This window comes from Colius striatus, chromosome 1 (assembly GCF_028858725.1).
Source record: "Colius striatus isolate bColStr4 chromosome 1, bColStr4.1.hap1, whole genome shotgun sequence".
NCBI lineage: Eukaryota > Metazoa > Chordata > Aves > Coliiformes > Coliidae > Colius > Colius striatus.
In genome coordinates, this window is record NC_084759.1 from 107,723,363 (window position 1) to 107,741,385 (window position 18,023).

The 18,023-nt window shown below is 34.9% G+C and overlaps 1 protein-coding gene across 1 annotated transcript in view; it reads left to right on the forward strand.

Annotated features, from left to right (window-relative positions):
• Nucleotides 1-18,023, forward strand: part of CADM2 (cell adhesion molecule 2) — a 236,397-nt gene that overhangs the window by 36,036 nt on the left and 182,338 nt on the right. The window contains exon 3 of the mRNA XM_062006724.1: nt 11,718-11,867. Within this exon, the coding sequence (XP_061862708.1) occupies nt 11,718-11,867 (150 nt within the window). The remainder of the gene's footprint in view (nt 1-11,717; nt 11,868-18,023) is intronic.

An 18,023-nucleotide genomic window follows, 5' to 3' on the forward strand; every position in this document is an offset into this window, starting at 1 on the left:
AGAGTCTTTCATGAAATGCAAACAAATCTCAGCTTCACCAGTCCTCTCTGCAGGACACAGGGGAGTCTTTGCTCCAGCACACCTCCTCCTCTCTTCTCTCACTGATCTTGGAGTTTGCATGGTTGCTTCTCTCTCTTCCTACTCCTTGCACTACCACCAACCAGAAAAGAAGGGCCAGAAGAAGGAAGAAACAGGAAGAAGCCTCCTCTCCCAGCTTCTTCTCAAAAAGGGATCATGGAGGCGTCTAATTGGCTCAGCCCCAGAAGTGAGTCTGGCTCAGAGCTGGGGAGAGTTTCAAGAAACTAGGAGCCATCTTTACAGCCCCTTCCCCATTATCAGAAACAGCTTCGTGTCAAACCATAACAGAAACATAGGTACAAGTCTTACCATAACCTTTAGACTCAGATTGTTTTCTTCTTGTCCTATCGCACATCAGAAGGACATTGATGTCAAAATTTTTTTGGCACACATACTACTGAATTACTGGCTCATTGATGAGATGCTGGGTTCTATTACAGTCATGTTAGAAAGTCGGCATTACGTTCTCATCTTTTTGTAGCCATTTGGGTAAACAGGTCAGATTCATGTGCATGCAACTTAGATCTTTCACTTGAAATGAATTATTCCTTTTGCCTGATCCTTATTGTATGGAGACTTTTCACAGTGAAAAACAGGAGTATTGAAAGCATGATATTGTATACTTTTAACTGATTATTTATTGTAGGTATGCAACTAATAATTAGAAGAAAGAAAGCAGTGTTCAGGCAGAATGCTGCCTCCAGATTGTATGTTGCAAAATGTAGTAGTCAATTTTTGAGACTCTCAAATAAGTGTTAAAATAGCTGTCTGGAGAACTGATCGCTTAAACTGCTCTTGACACAACTAAAATACAAAATTGTGGCATAGCAAATACAAGTACTCTAAATTGACCTCTATGATTTTTTTTTTTTTTATGGAAACTCTACATTGGGCAAGATAGGAGATTTCCTCTGTTCTCTGTAAAAGTCACTTTTTTTGAGATGGGCTAACATTGCTTGAGTGCCATGTATGATTCTACATTAGGTTTATTAATCATTGTAGAAACATCATCATTAGAGCCACAAAAAGTTCCACACAAAAGAAAAACTTCTTTACTGTAAGAGTGAGATAGCCAAGGGAGTGTGGACTCTTCTCCTTTGGAGGTTTTCAAAACCCACCTGGACATGTTCCTGTATGACTTGATGTAGATTACCTTGCTTTCGCAGAGGTTTTGGAATAGATGATCTCTAGAGGTCCCTTCCAACCCCCATCATTCTATGATTCTGACATGCTTTACATTTCCAAATAAAAATTTTACTGTATCCTTAAGCCCCTAAATATTACTTAATTTCTGAAAAACTTGGATGCTTATCTTCAGTTGTCATGAAGTCCTCCTTATCTTAAACTTGCCTTTAAGCAGTAGAACACATTAATGCAAATACAAAGTCAAAGCCTTGAGCTGTTACCTACCTGTGCATCTCTAAGAAACCTCTGTAGTGTGGCTGTTTCTCAGTCCTTAGAAGTCTGAGAAGTCAAGGGCTCAGTTCTAAATGAAAGTGTCCACTTCTTTATTCTCCATCTTAGAATTGTTTTCCTTCCTACTTTTAAAGGAAAAGGACTTTATAGTTTATTGAGGTACAAGGAATTGGTCATAGCACTTTTTGCTTTAAATTGGCACTCTAAGTCATATTTACTCTTATGAAAATCAGAAAAATCAGCAGTCTTTTATCACAGTTGTGGGAAGATGAAGTTCAATTTAATTATTTTTGAGTTTGTAACTTGCATCAGGAATTTAGAGTGATGGAGGACAATACCTATTTCCCCCTTTCTAAGTAAATAAAAAAAAAAAAATCACTGGATATTATTCACAAACTACAAGCTAATAATACCATATTGATATTGTGAAAAGAGTAAAATTAGCCATTTATGTGAGGTTCCTAAGAAATAGTACTGTTTGCTCATACGTTTTATTCAGTTGTCTCTCCCACTTTTTCCTGTTTATGTAATGATTGTACTTCAATATGTAATTTTCTCAAATTTATATCTGCAATCCCTTTCAGTGAAATATAGATCAATTCAATTATAGTTTGAGTATGCTGGTTTTGGCTGGGATATGGTTAATTTCCTTTCCAGTAGCTAAAGTGGGTCTGTGTTTTGAGTTTGTGCTGAAAACAGTGTTGATTACATGGAGATGTTTTAGCTACTGCTGAACAGTGCTTGCACAACATCAAGGCCTTTTCTGCTTCTCAAACCAACAGTGGGCAGGCTGGGAGTGCACAAGAAGTTGGAAGGGAACACAGCCAGGTCATCTGACCCTAACTAACCAAAAGAATATAACCCATAGCATATGACATCACACTCAGCACATAAAGCTGAGGGATGAAAAAGGAAGGGGGGAATGTTTGGAGTGATGGATGTTTGTTTTCCCAAGTCACTGTTATGCATGATGGAGGCCTGCTTTCCTGGAGGTGACTGAACACCTGCCTGACGTTGGGAATGATGAATGAATTCCTTGTTTTGCTTTGCTGGTGTGCACAGCTTTTGTTTTACTTCAACCCACAACTTTCTTCACTTTTACCCTTCTGATTATATCCTTCATCCCATTGGGAGTAAGTGAGGAAGCAGATTAGTTGCGTGCTGGGGTTAAACCACTACATTGAAGTCAGCTGCTGTTGTAGAAATATACATGTGGAACACAGGGACTAAAGGAAAGAACAAAGGCTTCCTCCTTCTTTATTATTGCTGTCTAACATAAATTCTGTAGTCTGAAATGGGTGTCTGTACTAGCACGCTCTTGTCCTTTGGATTATTATAGTAATTGGTTAAACATTTTTAAAAGCCTAGCGACCTTGAATGCAAAGTCTGGGAGTAATAGTTATTTTCTGAGTTAATTTTCTCCCTCTCTCCTAAAACTCTGAGTCTGTAGTAAGTTTCTGCAGTATTCTCATTAACTCTAATTTTCACTGCAAGTGGTTTTGTTACTGGAGCATGTAATGGTTACCAGAGCACACTTTTTTTTTTTTAAATTGTTTTCTTTCTGTTTTAAATAATGTTCCTTCAGTGAGCAAACAATTTACAGGATGTTGTCTCTGGGGATAAACGCTAAAGAGTATATGCTATCCTAATATGGGGCCTAAATAATTGGCATTTAAGACAGCAAGTTAGGAAAGGTTGGTTGACACAGTAAAGGATTCTGTGTAAGAAATTATCTTCAGGCAAATTTATCTTTCTTTAAAAATGCTGTATGAATATAACTTAGCATGTAGACTGCATTGTTATCTTTTTTCCAGAATAAAGCAAAGCAGGCAGTTATGTATCTTAAGAATATTCTTAGAATTTTTTTTTTTTTTTAGAAAGAAAGCAAAATATCTTCTGTAATTTCCTTCTTCAGAATTTCCAAGACACTAACCTTCTATGTGGTATCTGTGTTTGAGAGAAAGAGAAGGGATTCATTCCCATTGAAAATTAGAAGAAACATTAGGTGCACAGTAATCCAAATCTCAGTTTATACCTGCTGAAATGCAATTCATAGTTCATTTTTCTTTAAAATAGATAAGAACAAGCTAATAACACTTCATCTCCTTGGAGAGATTATTTCATTTTTTCTTTATAAATTAAGAGAGAATGCCAGGAAACTGTTCCAGTAAATTTAAATATTTCACCATACTTACTTTTGTTCTTAGTGTTTTAATTCTTTCACTAAGAAAGAATGCTAAAATTATTCTTCCTGCAGAAGTAATGTTCTTCCTGCCATTTGAAGTAATAAGTCTCTTCACCTGAGTATTTACTCTGTATTTGTTTTCTGTGATGGCCTGCTCCTCTTGAAGTCAGTATTAAAAAAACCTGACTGATTTGAAAAAATATTTGCTCAAGGTTTATTCTCTTGATTTCTTCCCCTACAATTTTGCATTTTTTATGGGCAAAAATGGTTTTGGCTGACATCATTCTTTAAACATATCACGTAAAAGACTTTGTGGTTCTATGCAAGGCAGTAAAGCATAAATCTCTGCTGTAGGCTCTCTATGTGAGAGTGAATAGAGCTATAGGCTCTACTCTTTCCTTTGCAAATGCGGATAAACTTCATGTACTTTGTAGAGATGCTGGGCAGCCAGGCTCACTGGAGAAAGTGGACTGATGTGCCAAAAGATTTACACTACTGTCACCTCTTGTCCAGTCCCCCTTCGCTTTCCACACACATTTCTTTTGCTAGCTTTCTGATATACAGTGATATGAGTAGGCAAAGTTTGCTGCACTGATACCGGGAAACTCTTAATTTATACCATAACTGTTTCTTACAAAAAAAGACCTCTCAAAAGCAAAAATAAAGAGAGGATTATGTTTTCTCAGTGCTTAAAGCACCAAGTCATATTTATAATTAGCCTAGTTAAATGGTTCGAATATATAATGAAAATGTTGAATTCATTAAAGAGCTTTCATTTTAATAGAGAAAAAAAAAATCAAAACACAACCAAAAAAACACAAACATAAACAAATAAACTGAGATGAACTCACAAGATGAATGTTTCCAAACTGGACCAAATAGTGGTAATTATTCTGCATAGTCTCATCACATACTGAGATAAAAATCAGTTTTAAAATCTGTAAAAGCAGTTTAGCCATAATTTCTGAGTGAAAAAAAGAGGCTTTCTTGACTGAAAACAGCTTGTGGCTAATGAGATATGAGCTTGTCAATTCTACTGGAAAGTAGTATTGGTCCTCTACAAAGCATAGCAAATGCAACCTACGATAGAAAGTACTTAACTATAGATCCATCTAATCAAAGTAGTTTAAATAAATTTGCTAGCAATGCTTCCTAAAATGAGCAGAAATATCAGAATACAGCATGGTCACAGTGATATCTAGATGACACTTTTTTTTTTTCTTTGTATAACCTTTCAGTATTTTCCAATGAAACTTTTTGCTTCCTCTTGATATACAAGGGAATTGTAATGTGGCCCATCAGTAGTTTTGGTTTGTTTTTTTTTTTTTCATTCTTTCTTTCTTGATATGCTCCAGGCAGTAAAATTGTTTTACTTAACTCCAGGTTTAATCATGGAACAGAATGTAATTTTATATACAGTAGTAGATGTATATGTATTTGACTGACTTGATCTGCCAGTGAAGGGTAGAAGTGTCATTGCCAACCATTTGTTGTGAAGAAAGCAAGCAAGCTGGATAGGTATCTGTGTTCAGAAAAGTATATATTGTTTACATGTTCTCCATTTTCCAGTATTTTACAAAAAGAAAATATTCTTTTACAACTTACTGAGTAGCATTTGAAGAGAGAGATTTCTCTTTTTTACAAATTAAAGCTCATGTGAAAGATGGGACTTTCACCCCTCTCTGCTGCTTCATCTTACCTTCTTACTGACTCCCCACCCCATCTGCAGCTTACACTCACACTTACTATTTTTTCAACCACACCAAGATAATTCTCATATTCCTGATACTGACCAGCCTAATTTTTGCATTCTTTAAGAGCTGACAGTCAGCCAAAACCTGGACTGCATGTGAGTATGTACTTTCAAGAGAGACTTGGCTTTTAAAAACCCACTGTCTGATTGTTGTCATTCCCATAGGATAGTTTTTCTCCTGGTGCATCTCCTAAAGCAAGTGTCAGTATATGCCCTTAGTACAACTGCCAAATTTGGGCATCTTTTTCATACTTGCAACCTGAAATAAAGAATTTCTAGTGCTATTGTACAATGTACTGCTAAAGTTTCTGGAGCAGTGTGTAGTGTTCCGGCTGCTTGTGTTCAAGGATGAGAAGGGCTGCCAAGTTTTTTCAGAAATGGAGAGGTCATCCAGGGAGAGGCAAATAAAACATCTTGGGTTGTTCAGCTAGCGCAATGCAGACTAAAAGGTGATGTAGGTGGGAAGTACTTACTGCGCTGATGAGCAGCGCAGGAAGTGCTTAGAGGTTTTCCACTGGATGATGAAATTTAACGTGTAATTAGTTATAATTAAGTCATAAGCTGTGTTCTTTATTGCTTTTCGTGCAAGCATACTGCACATGTTGGAGTTTTACTGGAGTAAAATTCAGTATTGTTTGCCATTGCTGTGAGTGCAGTTTTTTACTGTCATTCATCATTTTTGGGTTTCAACAAGATAAAGTAAGTACAATGCAAGAATTTTTGTAGTTGTGACATTAGTGAGTCCAATTCAGAAATTAAAGAGTTTAGGTACACTTGTGTGTTCATTATTAAAATCTAGAAGTTGTTCTAAAGCTATTGGAAAATTACTATCTTTATTTGATCATAACTCCTGATGATGTCCAAAATTTGCACATCCAGTACTGAAAACATTCCACAAATAAAGACATAGATATATTTTTTAAATGAATTTTATTAGAATGGAACTATGTTTAGATGGAGAGAATGGAAATTATCTCAAATCATTTTTAGAATAAGGATGAGTATAGAAGAGTTGCTTAGCAGTATATAGGCACAAACAGAAGATACATGTGATTTGAACAATAAATGCAATGAACTAATAAAAATTTTCATCCATAAACTCAAATTAAAGCATTTATTGTACATTTCTCTATCTCATATCAGCAGCAGTACATGATGAAATCGTGAGAAAAAGTGTAAACAGGTATTTACATAAAAAAGGAAAAAATCCTTTTTAATCCAAATCATTTTACAAGTTGAATAAATGTCATTGTGACTTTTGTGTAGATTAGTTAGCATAACATAGATTAAATGGATTGCCTGAAGTCATGTTAGAAGTCAATGGCAGATTTAAGAATATTTTTCAAACATTTGCAAAATCTTAGATTTCACTTATTTTCATGGGATTATATCAGACTGCCATCACTACCATTAAAAGAAAAATGGATATTAATCTGTAGCTAAATTTTCTACCTTAACAAAAACTACCTTAACAAAAATCATACACTGTTTTAAAATAGATTAGAAATTAATTTATTTTACATAGTTTAAAAATATACTAATACATTAATATGTGACAAATTAAATATTGTCATTACTTCTTAAATTACAATTATTTCTAGAAAAAGGTAACCATAATCTTTAAAATCTCTTTGACTGTTGTAAGGCCATTGACTTGAAATAATATGGTATCTTGAGTAATAACAAAATCTTTCTCTAAACCAACCTTACAAGTATTAAACAGGTTAGAAATGTTTAAAAAAATAGGATGAAAGTGTAATGAAAAATAAGAACTCACCATTGAACAATTATGTTTCTGTGCATTTGTCTGCACAGCGAAAATTGGTTGGTACTGTATTATTTAGATGATCTCCAGTGTTGATTTTTAGAAACACCTTGGGAAACACAATTATTGCTGGCACTATTTGCAGATGCCACGATGACTCTAGATATACAAAATAATGAAGAACACAGGTCACTGAGCTCAGAGAAATGTATGTTTCAGTGCAGCGAAACATAGGGACGTATGTCAGAGCTACAAGAAAAGAGCTGGAATGAGAGGTCTGAGAAAAAAAAACCTCAGGCATCATGGGAGACCATCAGTCAAACTGGGTTCCTCATTCCACCCTGTGGCCAAGGGGACTCATTTAGGTGCACAAAAAAGAATATGGAGTGCTGGTAGAGAAGTGGTGTCACCTTTGTGTTTTTTCTTTCTGTGACTGCTACAGTGGGGTTTTCAGGTCTGGGCTCCATACTTCAGAAAAAAGATGACAAATTGAAGAGGGCACATTGAAGAGCCACACACTAATTAAAGGATTAGAAAAATATGATTTCTACAGAAAGACTTAGGAGCTCAATTTATTTAGACTATCAAAGCGGAGGTTAATGGGTGATAAGATCATAGTCTCTAAGTGCCTAGAAAAGAAAAAGAAATTTGATAATAGAGGGCTCTTCAGAGGAGGTAAAAAGATACAACAAGAGCCAGTGGATGCTAGGTGCTTCAGTGAGACAAATTCAGACTAGGAATAAAATCCTGTTTTCTTGTTTAAACAGTGATGAACATTAATCTCTGAAATAAGTTACTAAAGTGCCACTAAGTTTTCCATTACTAGACTTCTTAAGTCAAGGCAGAAAGCTTTTGTTAGAGGACATTTTCTTGTTTAATCTCTGCTCTCAGATTTAAATTAAGAAGAAGTTAAGAAATGAGAGTTTAATAACTAGTAAGAACCTTTTGTACCAGAGAATCACAATAACAGCATCCTATTGTTGAAATGATGATGAAAACTGAGTTTCTTTTAGTACATTGGTCTCAATCTGTTGTGGCCTTTAAGTGTGCCTTCTTGTTGAAGGCTCATCACCAAGTGTTCTTGATTCAATAATACTACTCACATGTATCAGAACTGGCATACTCAACACTGGGAGTTGAAATGCTTTTATGCAGTGTTAATAAGTTAAAAGCATAAAGGATTTACCAAAACAAGTCCCTTGGGGAATGATGTGCTTCTAGTCAGGGACCTCCAGCTGTGAGTTGCTGTGGTGCAGCAGAAGCCTGCTGCCCCTGCAGGTCAACAGTGGTGCCTAGAGGTGATTTAGAACACCTGGACTGCATCACCAGTGGCCTTGGTTCTTTCTTTCTCACTGAGCCCTTGAAGGGGCTGGCAGCTTTGATGATGTGCTTCCTAGGCACATCCTACCTACCTACCTACCTATTGAACAGAGGTTAGGCCTACCAGTCTGTCCAGGAAGTAGATCTAATCTTTAGTGGCATAAAATCACTTCTTTGATGCTTACAATGCTATTTGTGCTTTCCACACTGTTGATCTGTTATAGGCTTTTACAACCTTCCCCAGCCCTTCCAGCCCCAAATTTCCTTCTTCAGTAACACAAATTAGATGCTGATACAAACAATAAAGTAAATGTCATTAATGTTTCTTTGTCTTAATTTCCCATCACTTACTCAATAACTTTGGTCTTCATTAAGAGGTGTGCAGTATCCATTCTTTTGGTCTTGTTTTGTCTGTTTCTCTCTGTTCCACACAGAATTCCTTTTTTCTACTTGGGCTAGTTCCCAAATAAATGTCTCATTTTCTCTGTACTTCTTTCTCCACTCCAAGCTTCCTATGAAGCAATGTGCATCTTCAGATCCACACAGCTTCTGTATTGTTAAGGGATAGGATGAATACTTTGGTTTCACTTTTATATGCTACATTAATTCTTGCTTCCAAAAGATCAGCATGCAATAGCATGGACAGAGAAAAGAAAGTTTATCTGACCTTTTTTTGGATTATGACATGGACAGTTTTCATTTAAATGATTGATCAGGAAAGTTTACCTACTAACAACTCTTCTGGTCAAATGAGTCTGTGACTTGACAATCAGTATCAAATGATAGACTGCATATACACTGACATCTTCATGATAAGAACTATAAGATCAAAAACAGAATACAGGGTAACTCTGGGAAGATCTCCAAAATTGTATAACTAGGGTCCTAAATCATTGCAGCAGTTCTTTATTAAACTATCATTTTTTCCTAATCTTTCATGTAAATGATAGATTTCACTGTGCTAATCTCTGATGCTAGGTTCTATTTAATGTTTCTTGTATGCAAAAAATATTTTAGCCCACATAGCGTCTTATCCACAATTCATACTTCAGAAGGTTATTTCTTTGGTAACCTGCCTGTAATTTAGTGGAAGTAATAACAGGCTGTGTGCATTTTTCTGGATTTTTAAAATTCTAATTTAAGCGATAAGCAATTTATGCAATATCTTGAGGTTCCTTGACACATTGGAATTGAAAGAACAGAAACAGAAGGAAATGACAGATCTTTTCTGTTGGATTTTTTTTCCCCCATCCTTGTTTATGATTTTTCACTCATCAAGTATTTCTCAACGTGTGGTTTTCAAGAAGCAGGGTTTGATTAATGAAGTGTCAGATACAGAGGATGTCATGACAGTTTTAGTATTTGTTGTTTGCAGCGTTTAAATTAGCCATATTTTTTCAAAATTCCTTATTTTTTATGTACTAAATCTGTTATCCTGTTGATAGTAAATACCCTCTTATTATAAATAGCAATACATAGTACCTTTTGATCTTTAGAAATCTGCAGGAAGTTGATATTTATACAAAAATTATATTAGTATTCAGGTTTGCATTTTGATAAACATGCTTTATTTATTTATTTATTTGTTTATTTGTTAGTTTTGAACCATGAGAGTGAAGAATGTTAGCCTACCTAAACACTAATGGTTTCAGTGACATAGGTGCTTATGCACTAGGCCTACAGCCATCAAAATTATTTTATATAGGGAAACAAACAGCTGTCAAAGCCTGTACAGAATAACATTTCAGGTAATATCATCAGGTCAAAAAGAAGTTCAATTGGTAATCTTTTATTTAATAACTCCATACTCTGGTCGCCAGAAAATCTGTATACTATATAACAGACCTCTATATTGTTCTGCCTTCCATATAAAAGACGTGTCTCTGTTTAAGTTAGCTGGAAACCACTCTGATGCAAGCCAATGAAACAGGATGTTTCTGTGAAGGTTTTGTGCTGGATCTGTGATTCCATATTAGTATAGTTAGTGGATATTGAATAAATAATTTCCTTAATGAACTTATGATATATCTGTGAGCTTTTCCTACAGTCTGTAGGACTGTATTTCTCCCTTTTGATAGATCCCACTTAAGTGTTGACCTTGACATAATACTTCCTCTGCTAGCAGCTCCTAATAGGACCTCTTTAAAAGGCGGGGGCAAAAGAAGGATATATTTCATTTAGACTATTGGATTATCTTTCTTTTACACTATATACTTGAATAAATTAGTATATGTCCCAGGTAATCATGTGTCTTGGTTATTATTGAAGAACTTTTCTTTCCTGACTGATGTTAGAATTGACTTCCATGTTCTCATGTGCTCCCTTGTTGCAATACTCTTTGTCAGAATGCATTGTGCTGTTTGACAAGGGGTATGCTATTGTCACAGTACATAAACACTTCAGTCTAACTACACCATTGAAAATGTTTGTGATTTAAGAACCTGGATGATACTGCTCATGCATTGTGTAGAGGTATTTGGAAATCTTTCCAGTGACTTCAGAGTGCACTTAATGTGATTCATAATGCTCTAGGATAGAATCACAGATTTGAAAGAGACCTACTACATCATCACTTCCATTTTCATATGAGATCAAGTTATATTCCCTCAACGGAGGATGCATCAAGTATTAGATTCACACTATGTTTAGCTTCCAACAACATTCCAAATTGAGCATGAAAAATGTTGTCCTGAGAGTTCTTTAAAAAGCATAAAAAGAAACAGTGGGTCCAGATTGCCTTATCCTTCTATTTTTAAAAGTCCTATGCAAATTTTTATGTTATGCTTTCAATGATATTTTCAACAGCCATTTAACTGTATTTCCAGTACTGAGACATCTATGTAGATACATAGCCCTATGCAGAGGCATATTGTAGATCTATGGATATGTCTGAGGAGATAAAATTGCGGTGTATTTCTTTGAAACTAAACCGTATGACTTACGGGGGGAAAAAAGAGGTGGGGAGAGGGGAAACCTATTTCTTAATTGATCTGTCTGTTTTTTAGATACAGATAATATATTGCAAATATAATGTTTTTTCAATTTATTGTACTACCTTTATTTGGTCAGAATAGATCCCAGGGAATTTAGGCTCTGTCATCTGTGGGAAGTTGCTGCAATAAATTCGGTTCTACAATTTAAATGCTTTGGTTTTTTTCTCTTACTCTCTTCCCTTTTCCATCCCTCCCCTCCCTCCTCAGGCAGCCAAGGGCAGTTTCCACTTACACAGAACGTCACGGTTGTTGAAGGGGGAACGGCAAATTTGACCTGCAGGGTCGATCAAAATGATAACACCTCCCTCCAGTGGTCAAATCCAGCTCAACAGACACTGTACTTCGATGACAAGAAAGGTAAATAATTTCCTGAACTCATGGTTCTGCATCAGTTTTTTTCTAAGACAGAACAATTTAAAAACATTTCCATTTAATATTTTAATATCAAAATGTTTGCAAGGAATATATATTTTCAGCTATAATTTACTAAATCATCGTTTGGAGGGGGGTTGTCACTGAAGTACTGTCTTGCATATAAAATTGTATTTTATTACTAAAAGAATATTATTTAAAATGAATATATATTCAAATAATGCTGGAAATTGTTATTGCAAGATAATTTGGAAAACATTTTTGCAAAATATCTTAGAAGAACATGTATGAGTGGTGTAGGCCGGTGAGGGGCGAAAGTAGTCCATAAACCTTGTGATTTCATCCTATTACGGTGGATGTGTTTGTGTGTATACATATATATGTTATATATTTTTAAATATATATGTATATAATGTCACTATTTGCTTCAAATGTGCTGCAGTTTAATTGTTAGAGCAACACACAGTGGCCATGTTAGGTATTCTTAATAGCTAATAAAAATGCTGTGATTTTTCCAACTACACGAAGAATAGATTTTAAAATTTTAGTTAAATTAGGGGGGAAAAAATACAGGAAAATGCCCATTCCTTACAAAAAGATGATCATTTTTAGTGCAGTAGGATGTATTTCTAAGACATTTGTCTTAATCTGAAATGAAAAAGCATTACATTATTTCACATAATATTATGTTAACATAAAGATTACATTAGATTCTGTAAAGAAATTCAAACTAAAGTTTTGAGGAATAAATTCATCATTTAACTTAAAAAATGCAATAGCTTTGGTGCTGATTTCAGTGGTATGAAAATTCAACAGTATTTTATACTTAATTCTACTGTTACGTGCTCTACAACACATTTTAACAAGCGTAGTTATTCCTCTGCTTAAAATTAAAGAAATGCTGTCCAAATGCTTTACTGAATGATTACAAGACTTTAAAACACCTTGTAGGACTGAAAATGCTTTGTGGATATATGCACTTCAATAAAAGTAGACTCTAAACCCTGTCATTTTGTACCTGTAGAAGCTGCAATCAAATTATGTTTTTTTGCTATTAATATAATAGCTGAATAGAATCTCTTGATGGTGTTGAAGTGGTTCCTTTCTCTTTTATCTAATTTCCTGTAGCGTGTAATCATTTGATTTGCAATTTCTTTGAAATCATAAGTACCTTTTGAATGTAGGATTGAAGATGAGAGGTTTATAAGGTGCAAACTGGAGCTGTAAGTCTAGTCCTGTAACCTTTACTCATACAGACCCCTTTATTTTACCTGTAAGCATTAGTAATTTGAGATGGGTAAAATAATGTCTGCGAGTCTAAAAGCAGAGTGAACTTCTCTGTTGATAGAGAACATCCATACTCACAAAATCCATATCTTTTATAAAATAAGAGACATTTTAAAGGATAGTGAGAAGGATGTGGGAGGACTGAAAATAGATTAATTTGAAATTTGTAACCATTTTGGAGTGAATTGAATTTTCTGTGTACTTTAGCTAAACCTGTACTTTTATAACAAATAATTGACATTTGTGTTACTTTATAATATAATGAACTGAAGCAATAGAATTTGAATGACATGCAGCATAGTAAGTATTTAGAGGTAATTTACATTCCCCACAGGAAATGTGCGGAGCTGAAGTGTGCAACTTTAAAGGACCACACTCTTTATTGAACTTGTCCCTTGTCCCAAGACTTTGAGGACTACTTGGTGATTCATTTTATGGAGGGATTACTGTGCATCTATTAGACAGGAAAATGTCTTGATGTGGTCAACAAAAATTTCAAGTCTTTCAATTAGAGATATTTAATCTTTCTTATACTGGCAAAGCTTTGCATCCTATGTGACATTTCCAAACTTCAGCGTACTCAGAGCTCGGTGCATTCAAGTTCTATGGAAACCAGTCAGCCATTTCTGAAAATGAAGTTACAGCATTCATTGCCAATTTTTTCTGTTTGTATGTAGATATGCTGATGCTTCAGTTGTTGAGCCAAAATGGAGAAATTTGTGGTTCTGATATCTTGGAGGTTTTCTCAGTAAATTGTGGCAAATGCCAAGGTTTCATCTTTTTTTTTTCTTTCTTTTTTTTTTTTTAATCTCCTTTCCCAGTTATCCCAGCCAGGCATACAATTTGGCTATAAAATGCAGCCTTCTATTAGATTCAGTCATTATATTTAATTTATTGAGAGCAATGCCTCCGCCAGAGTCTTTTCAAACCAGTCTCTCTTAATGTTAGCCAAAACCAACCTTCAGATCTTCTCCTTTCAACACCATGAAAACTGATCTTTAATAGCTTTTTTTTTTTTTCAAACCCTGAACATTCACAGAGACTATTGAGTAGGTGTAGGGTACAAAATGGTGTAGGGTTACATTCTGTATAGGAAACAGCCTTAAAAGAGGAGCACCATCAGTAGCCTTAATATCCATCGTAGCCGAGTAACTGCAGATGTTACCACATTCAGGACTAAATCAAATTTGCATGCCTTTAACTTACTTCCCTCTAGTAAGTTACTTTCTATATATGTATTTGTAAGAATAACACAAACTGGATTGACAGTATATTTCTTTTATGTCTGGAAGCATAAAAGAAATCAAGACAGCTCTTTATTTATTGCTCTATATTTTAATAATTATAGGACAGCCAGGTAGTAAAATGTAGGAAGAGGGTCCAAACTACAGCAGAGGATGAAGGAAATGACAGCTGACAGCTTATAGCAGTACAGATGCCAAAAATACAGCAAATTCCATGCAGTAAAAAAAGTCCTATGTCATTAGATTGTCCTTAGTAAAACCCCTTTCATATTCACACTTATTTCTCAAGCAAGTTGGTTCCACTGTCTTGAATGATTTTTTCTACCTAAAATACTACTTGCCGTGGAGCTGGAAAAAAAGAGTGGAGGGAATATCTGTTTCCCAGTCCTGTACTTTTCAATAAAGGTTTTATTATTATTATTTTCTATTTTATTCAAAATGTTTGACATATATTATGAAAAATATGTTCATTTAATTTTACTTTCTCTGAGTTGTGTTACAATCATTGACATTTGTGTTAGAAGTTATATTCTTCCTTTCTCTGATTTAGATATTCTGAATAAGTATGGAAATGCAATGAGATAAATACACTGATACCAAAAGTACATTGATAAAATTATGCTTCTGGTTCTCCTCACATACTGCCATGATTACAAGTTTTTAAGAAAAGATTTTACTCTGTTAGGAGGATTTTGTAACTGGTAAAGATCACTTCATCCACCACTCTCCCAGCAATTGAATATTTATTTAATATTTGTAAAGGAAACAAAGACTATCTTTAATTTGAGATATTTTTGTCACCTAGACAATAGTCTTAAGATTATATAGATAGCAAATGAGTAGAGGTTTTTATTCAGAAGTTGCAATGCTATAAATTTAGAGTCACAGTTTTTTTTCAGTTCAGAAACACTAGAATTGCTAGAACATGAAACCACAGTTCAATAGTTGTTTCCAGATCCTCATCACTTGAAGCAGTTCATTTGTTTTTTCTTGTAAATTTAGTCCTCAGATGTGTTTGACTCATTGTGCTGATGGGAACTTCAGGAAGGAAAGAAATCCTATTCTTCTATAGGCAAAAATGTTATAGGTTTATAGGAAGATAAACCTGTTGCTTCCCTCCATCTCTTATTTTGACACTCTAAAATATCTTAAAACTGGAACTAACTTTGTCTTCATTATTAACATATTAGCTAAAATATGTGAAAATGCAAATTTTTGATCTTCTGGATTTGATCTCACTGATGATGTGTCTCCTTTTGTGTATCATCTCTCTGTTGTCCTCTCTGGTACTTCTTTTTTGTCTAGTTCCTCTTCCTTGTAGCACAAGGATATTGTGTATCAATTTGATTTTTAACTCTTTCTCTTTCATTTGAAGGTTAAAATCTTTACCTGATGGTAAAAAATAGATATTCTGCTTGGATAAATGTTCTTAAATTTTAATAGGTTTAACAAGATTACCAAGACTCTCTTTGGTTTCCCACTTCAGAAAGAATTTTAAACATTGCATCTTCCTGGAAAATATGAATTCACAGCTCACCCTGAGCAAGTTCAGATTCTTCGGAAACAAATGCAAATTGCATGCTGCACATGAAACAAGTTTTTCCCTATACAATTTTCAATTAAAATGAATAATTGCCATAGAAACCTCCGTATCACTTTATGCACCCAAGTACCTATAATTATATAGCTGCCTTTGGAAGAAGCACAATGTGCAACAAAGTAGAACTGGCAGATATGATTTTAAATTAATATAGATTATTTTATTTTATCTTCAGTGATGGGACTTAAGGATTTTAAGTGGGCAATAAATGTAGAGATACAAATATGAATGCAGATATGTGACAAAAAGGGTGTAGCATGGAAACACAGAGATGGCTCATAAAGAAAAGACTGAAAAGGGCCTTCATTCAGCTTGTTGTAACAGCCATCTTCTCATATTCCCTTTCAGCGGGGAATATAGATGCATAGGGAGTAGGATATTGAGTCATAAAAGAGATGCGCACAACTGAACAAAAGGTGTTTAATCTCATCAATATAAAAATGTGCAATCAGACTATAAAAAGGAACAGAGACAGTGCCTAGTGTAACAGCTTTGCTCAGTCAGGCAAGTGCAAGTGTAAAATACCTGCTCTTCACCTTTACAGGGAAGTTTGCAGGTCTGTTTATAGTAAAACAAGTGTTGTGTTGACATTGATCATGACAAGTTTGCCACAAACTGACAAACCAGATTTTGATGAGACATATGCCTGATGCTAGTCATAAATGGGTACATGTCCCTTGTGCTTTCATCAAGTAGTAGCACTTTCATGTCTTACTAAAAAATTAGAAAGCATATTCCAACCTCAGGATTATTCATCCCTCAGCAGCATCTTAAGATGACCTTTGATTTTTTACATGTAAGAGTACTTGGCATTTATGTAACTCCCTATAATCTTGAAAGCTTTCAAAGATACTGGTGCACTAGACAAGGGTTATGAGAGGGCACTGTACTTGCAAAGCTCCTGAGAGCTTTGCTGATAGACATGATGCCTCAGGTGAGCTTGTGGAACACATTTTGTACAGAAGCTGCCCATAGGATTCTGCATTTGTTCCCCTTGGAGGTGGCACTATTATGTATAGAACTTGTGGGTAAATTTAGAGAGAGGATGTGTCTGATCAAAACATTGTGCTTTTTGGCATACCTAGCTGTATTAACAACTCCATTAAAAGAATTACTAACCATTTTATTTCTTAATATATTTAGAGGGAGACTGAAATCCACAGTGTAGGAAGTATAGGATTTTAATTAGAGTATCATATATGTCAGTTTAGTAGGATTCATTAGTGCATAGAACTTTAATTCTTACTCTAAGACTGTCAAAACTAAGTGGTGGTAGAGTTGCCATACAAAAGGCTGACACTTTCAGGCATGAAAATCCCATCTCTCTGATGTTGTAGACATACAACTCCTTCCTTGTCCACTGTATTTACCCTTTGATTTGTTTTGTGGAAGCTAGACTTCAGATATTGAATTGAAGAACAAGACTATCTTATGCCATTCTGTGGTGATACAGCCTCAGATTCTACATAAACAAGCAGAGGCAATTGCAAGTTGCAAAACCAGAGAATATTTCTGACTGGGGGGAAATGCAGAACCTCCTTCCTGCAGGACATTTAATGATTCTAATAAGAAGATTAATTAAAGATGTAGGTATACATATAGAAACAGTTCTCAGACAGAAGGAATAGACTTCTACAAAACAAAAGAGAAGCAAAGAAAATAATGTTTCTTTTTGCAATAGAAAATAAAGTAGGAAATACATTCTTTAGATTAGTTATGCAGACATGGAGGCAGATAGGCTGTATTGTTGGGGGAGACTGAATGTTAGCATTTAAGTAATATGAAATCAAGTAGCAATAGTGAATGGACTTGTTTCTCCACCTTCACATGATCTGTTTCCTATTACAAAATTGAGAGGAAATAGTATCAGACAGCAGATGATATCCACGCTTAATATATCCCAGGATACACATACAAATTAGAGATTCACTGTTACTTAGAGTTAAATAGACACTTTCAATGAGATAATACCTTGTAGTAAACCTATGATGTTGCATGAAAAGCAATGGG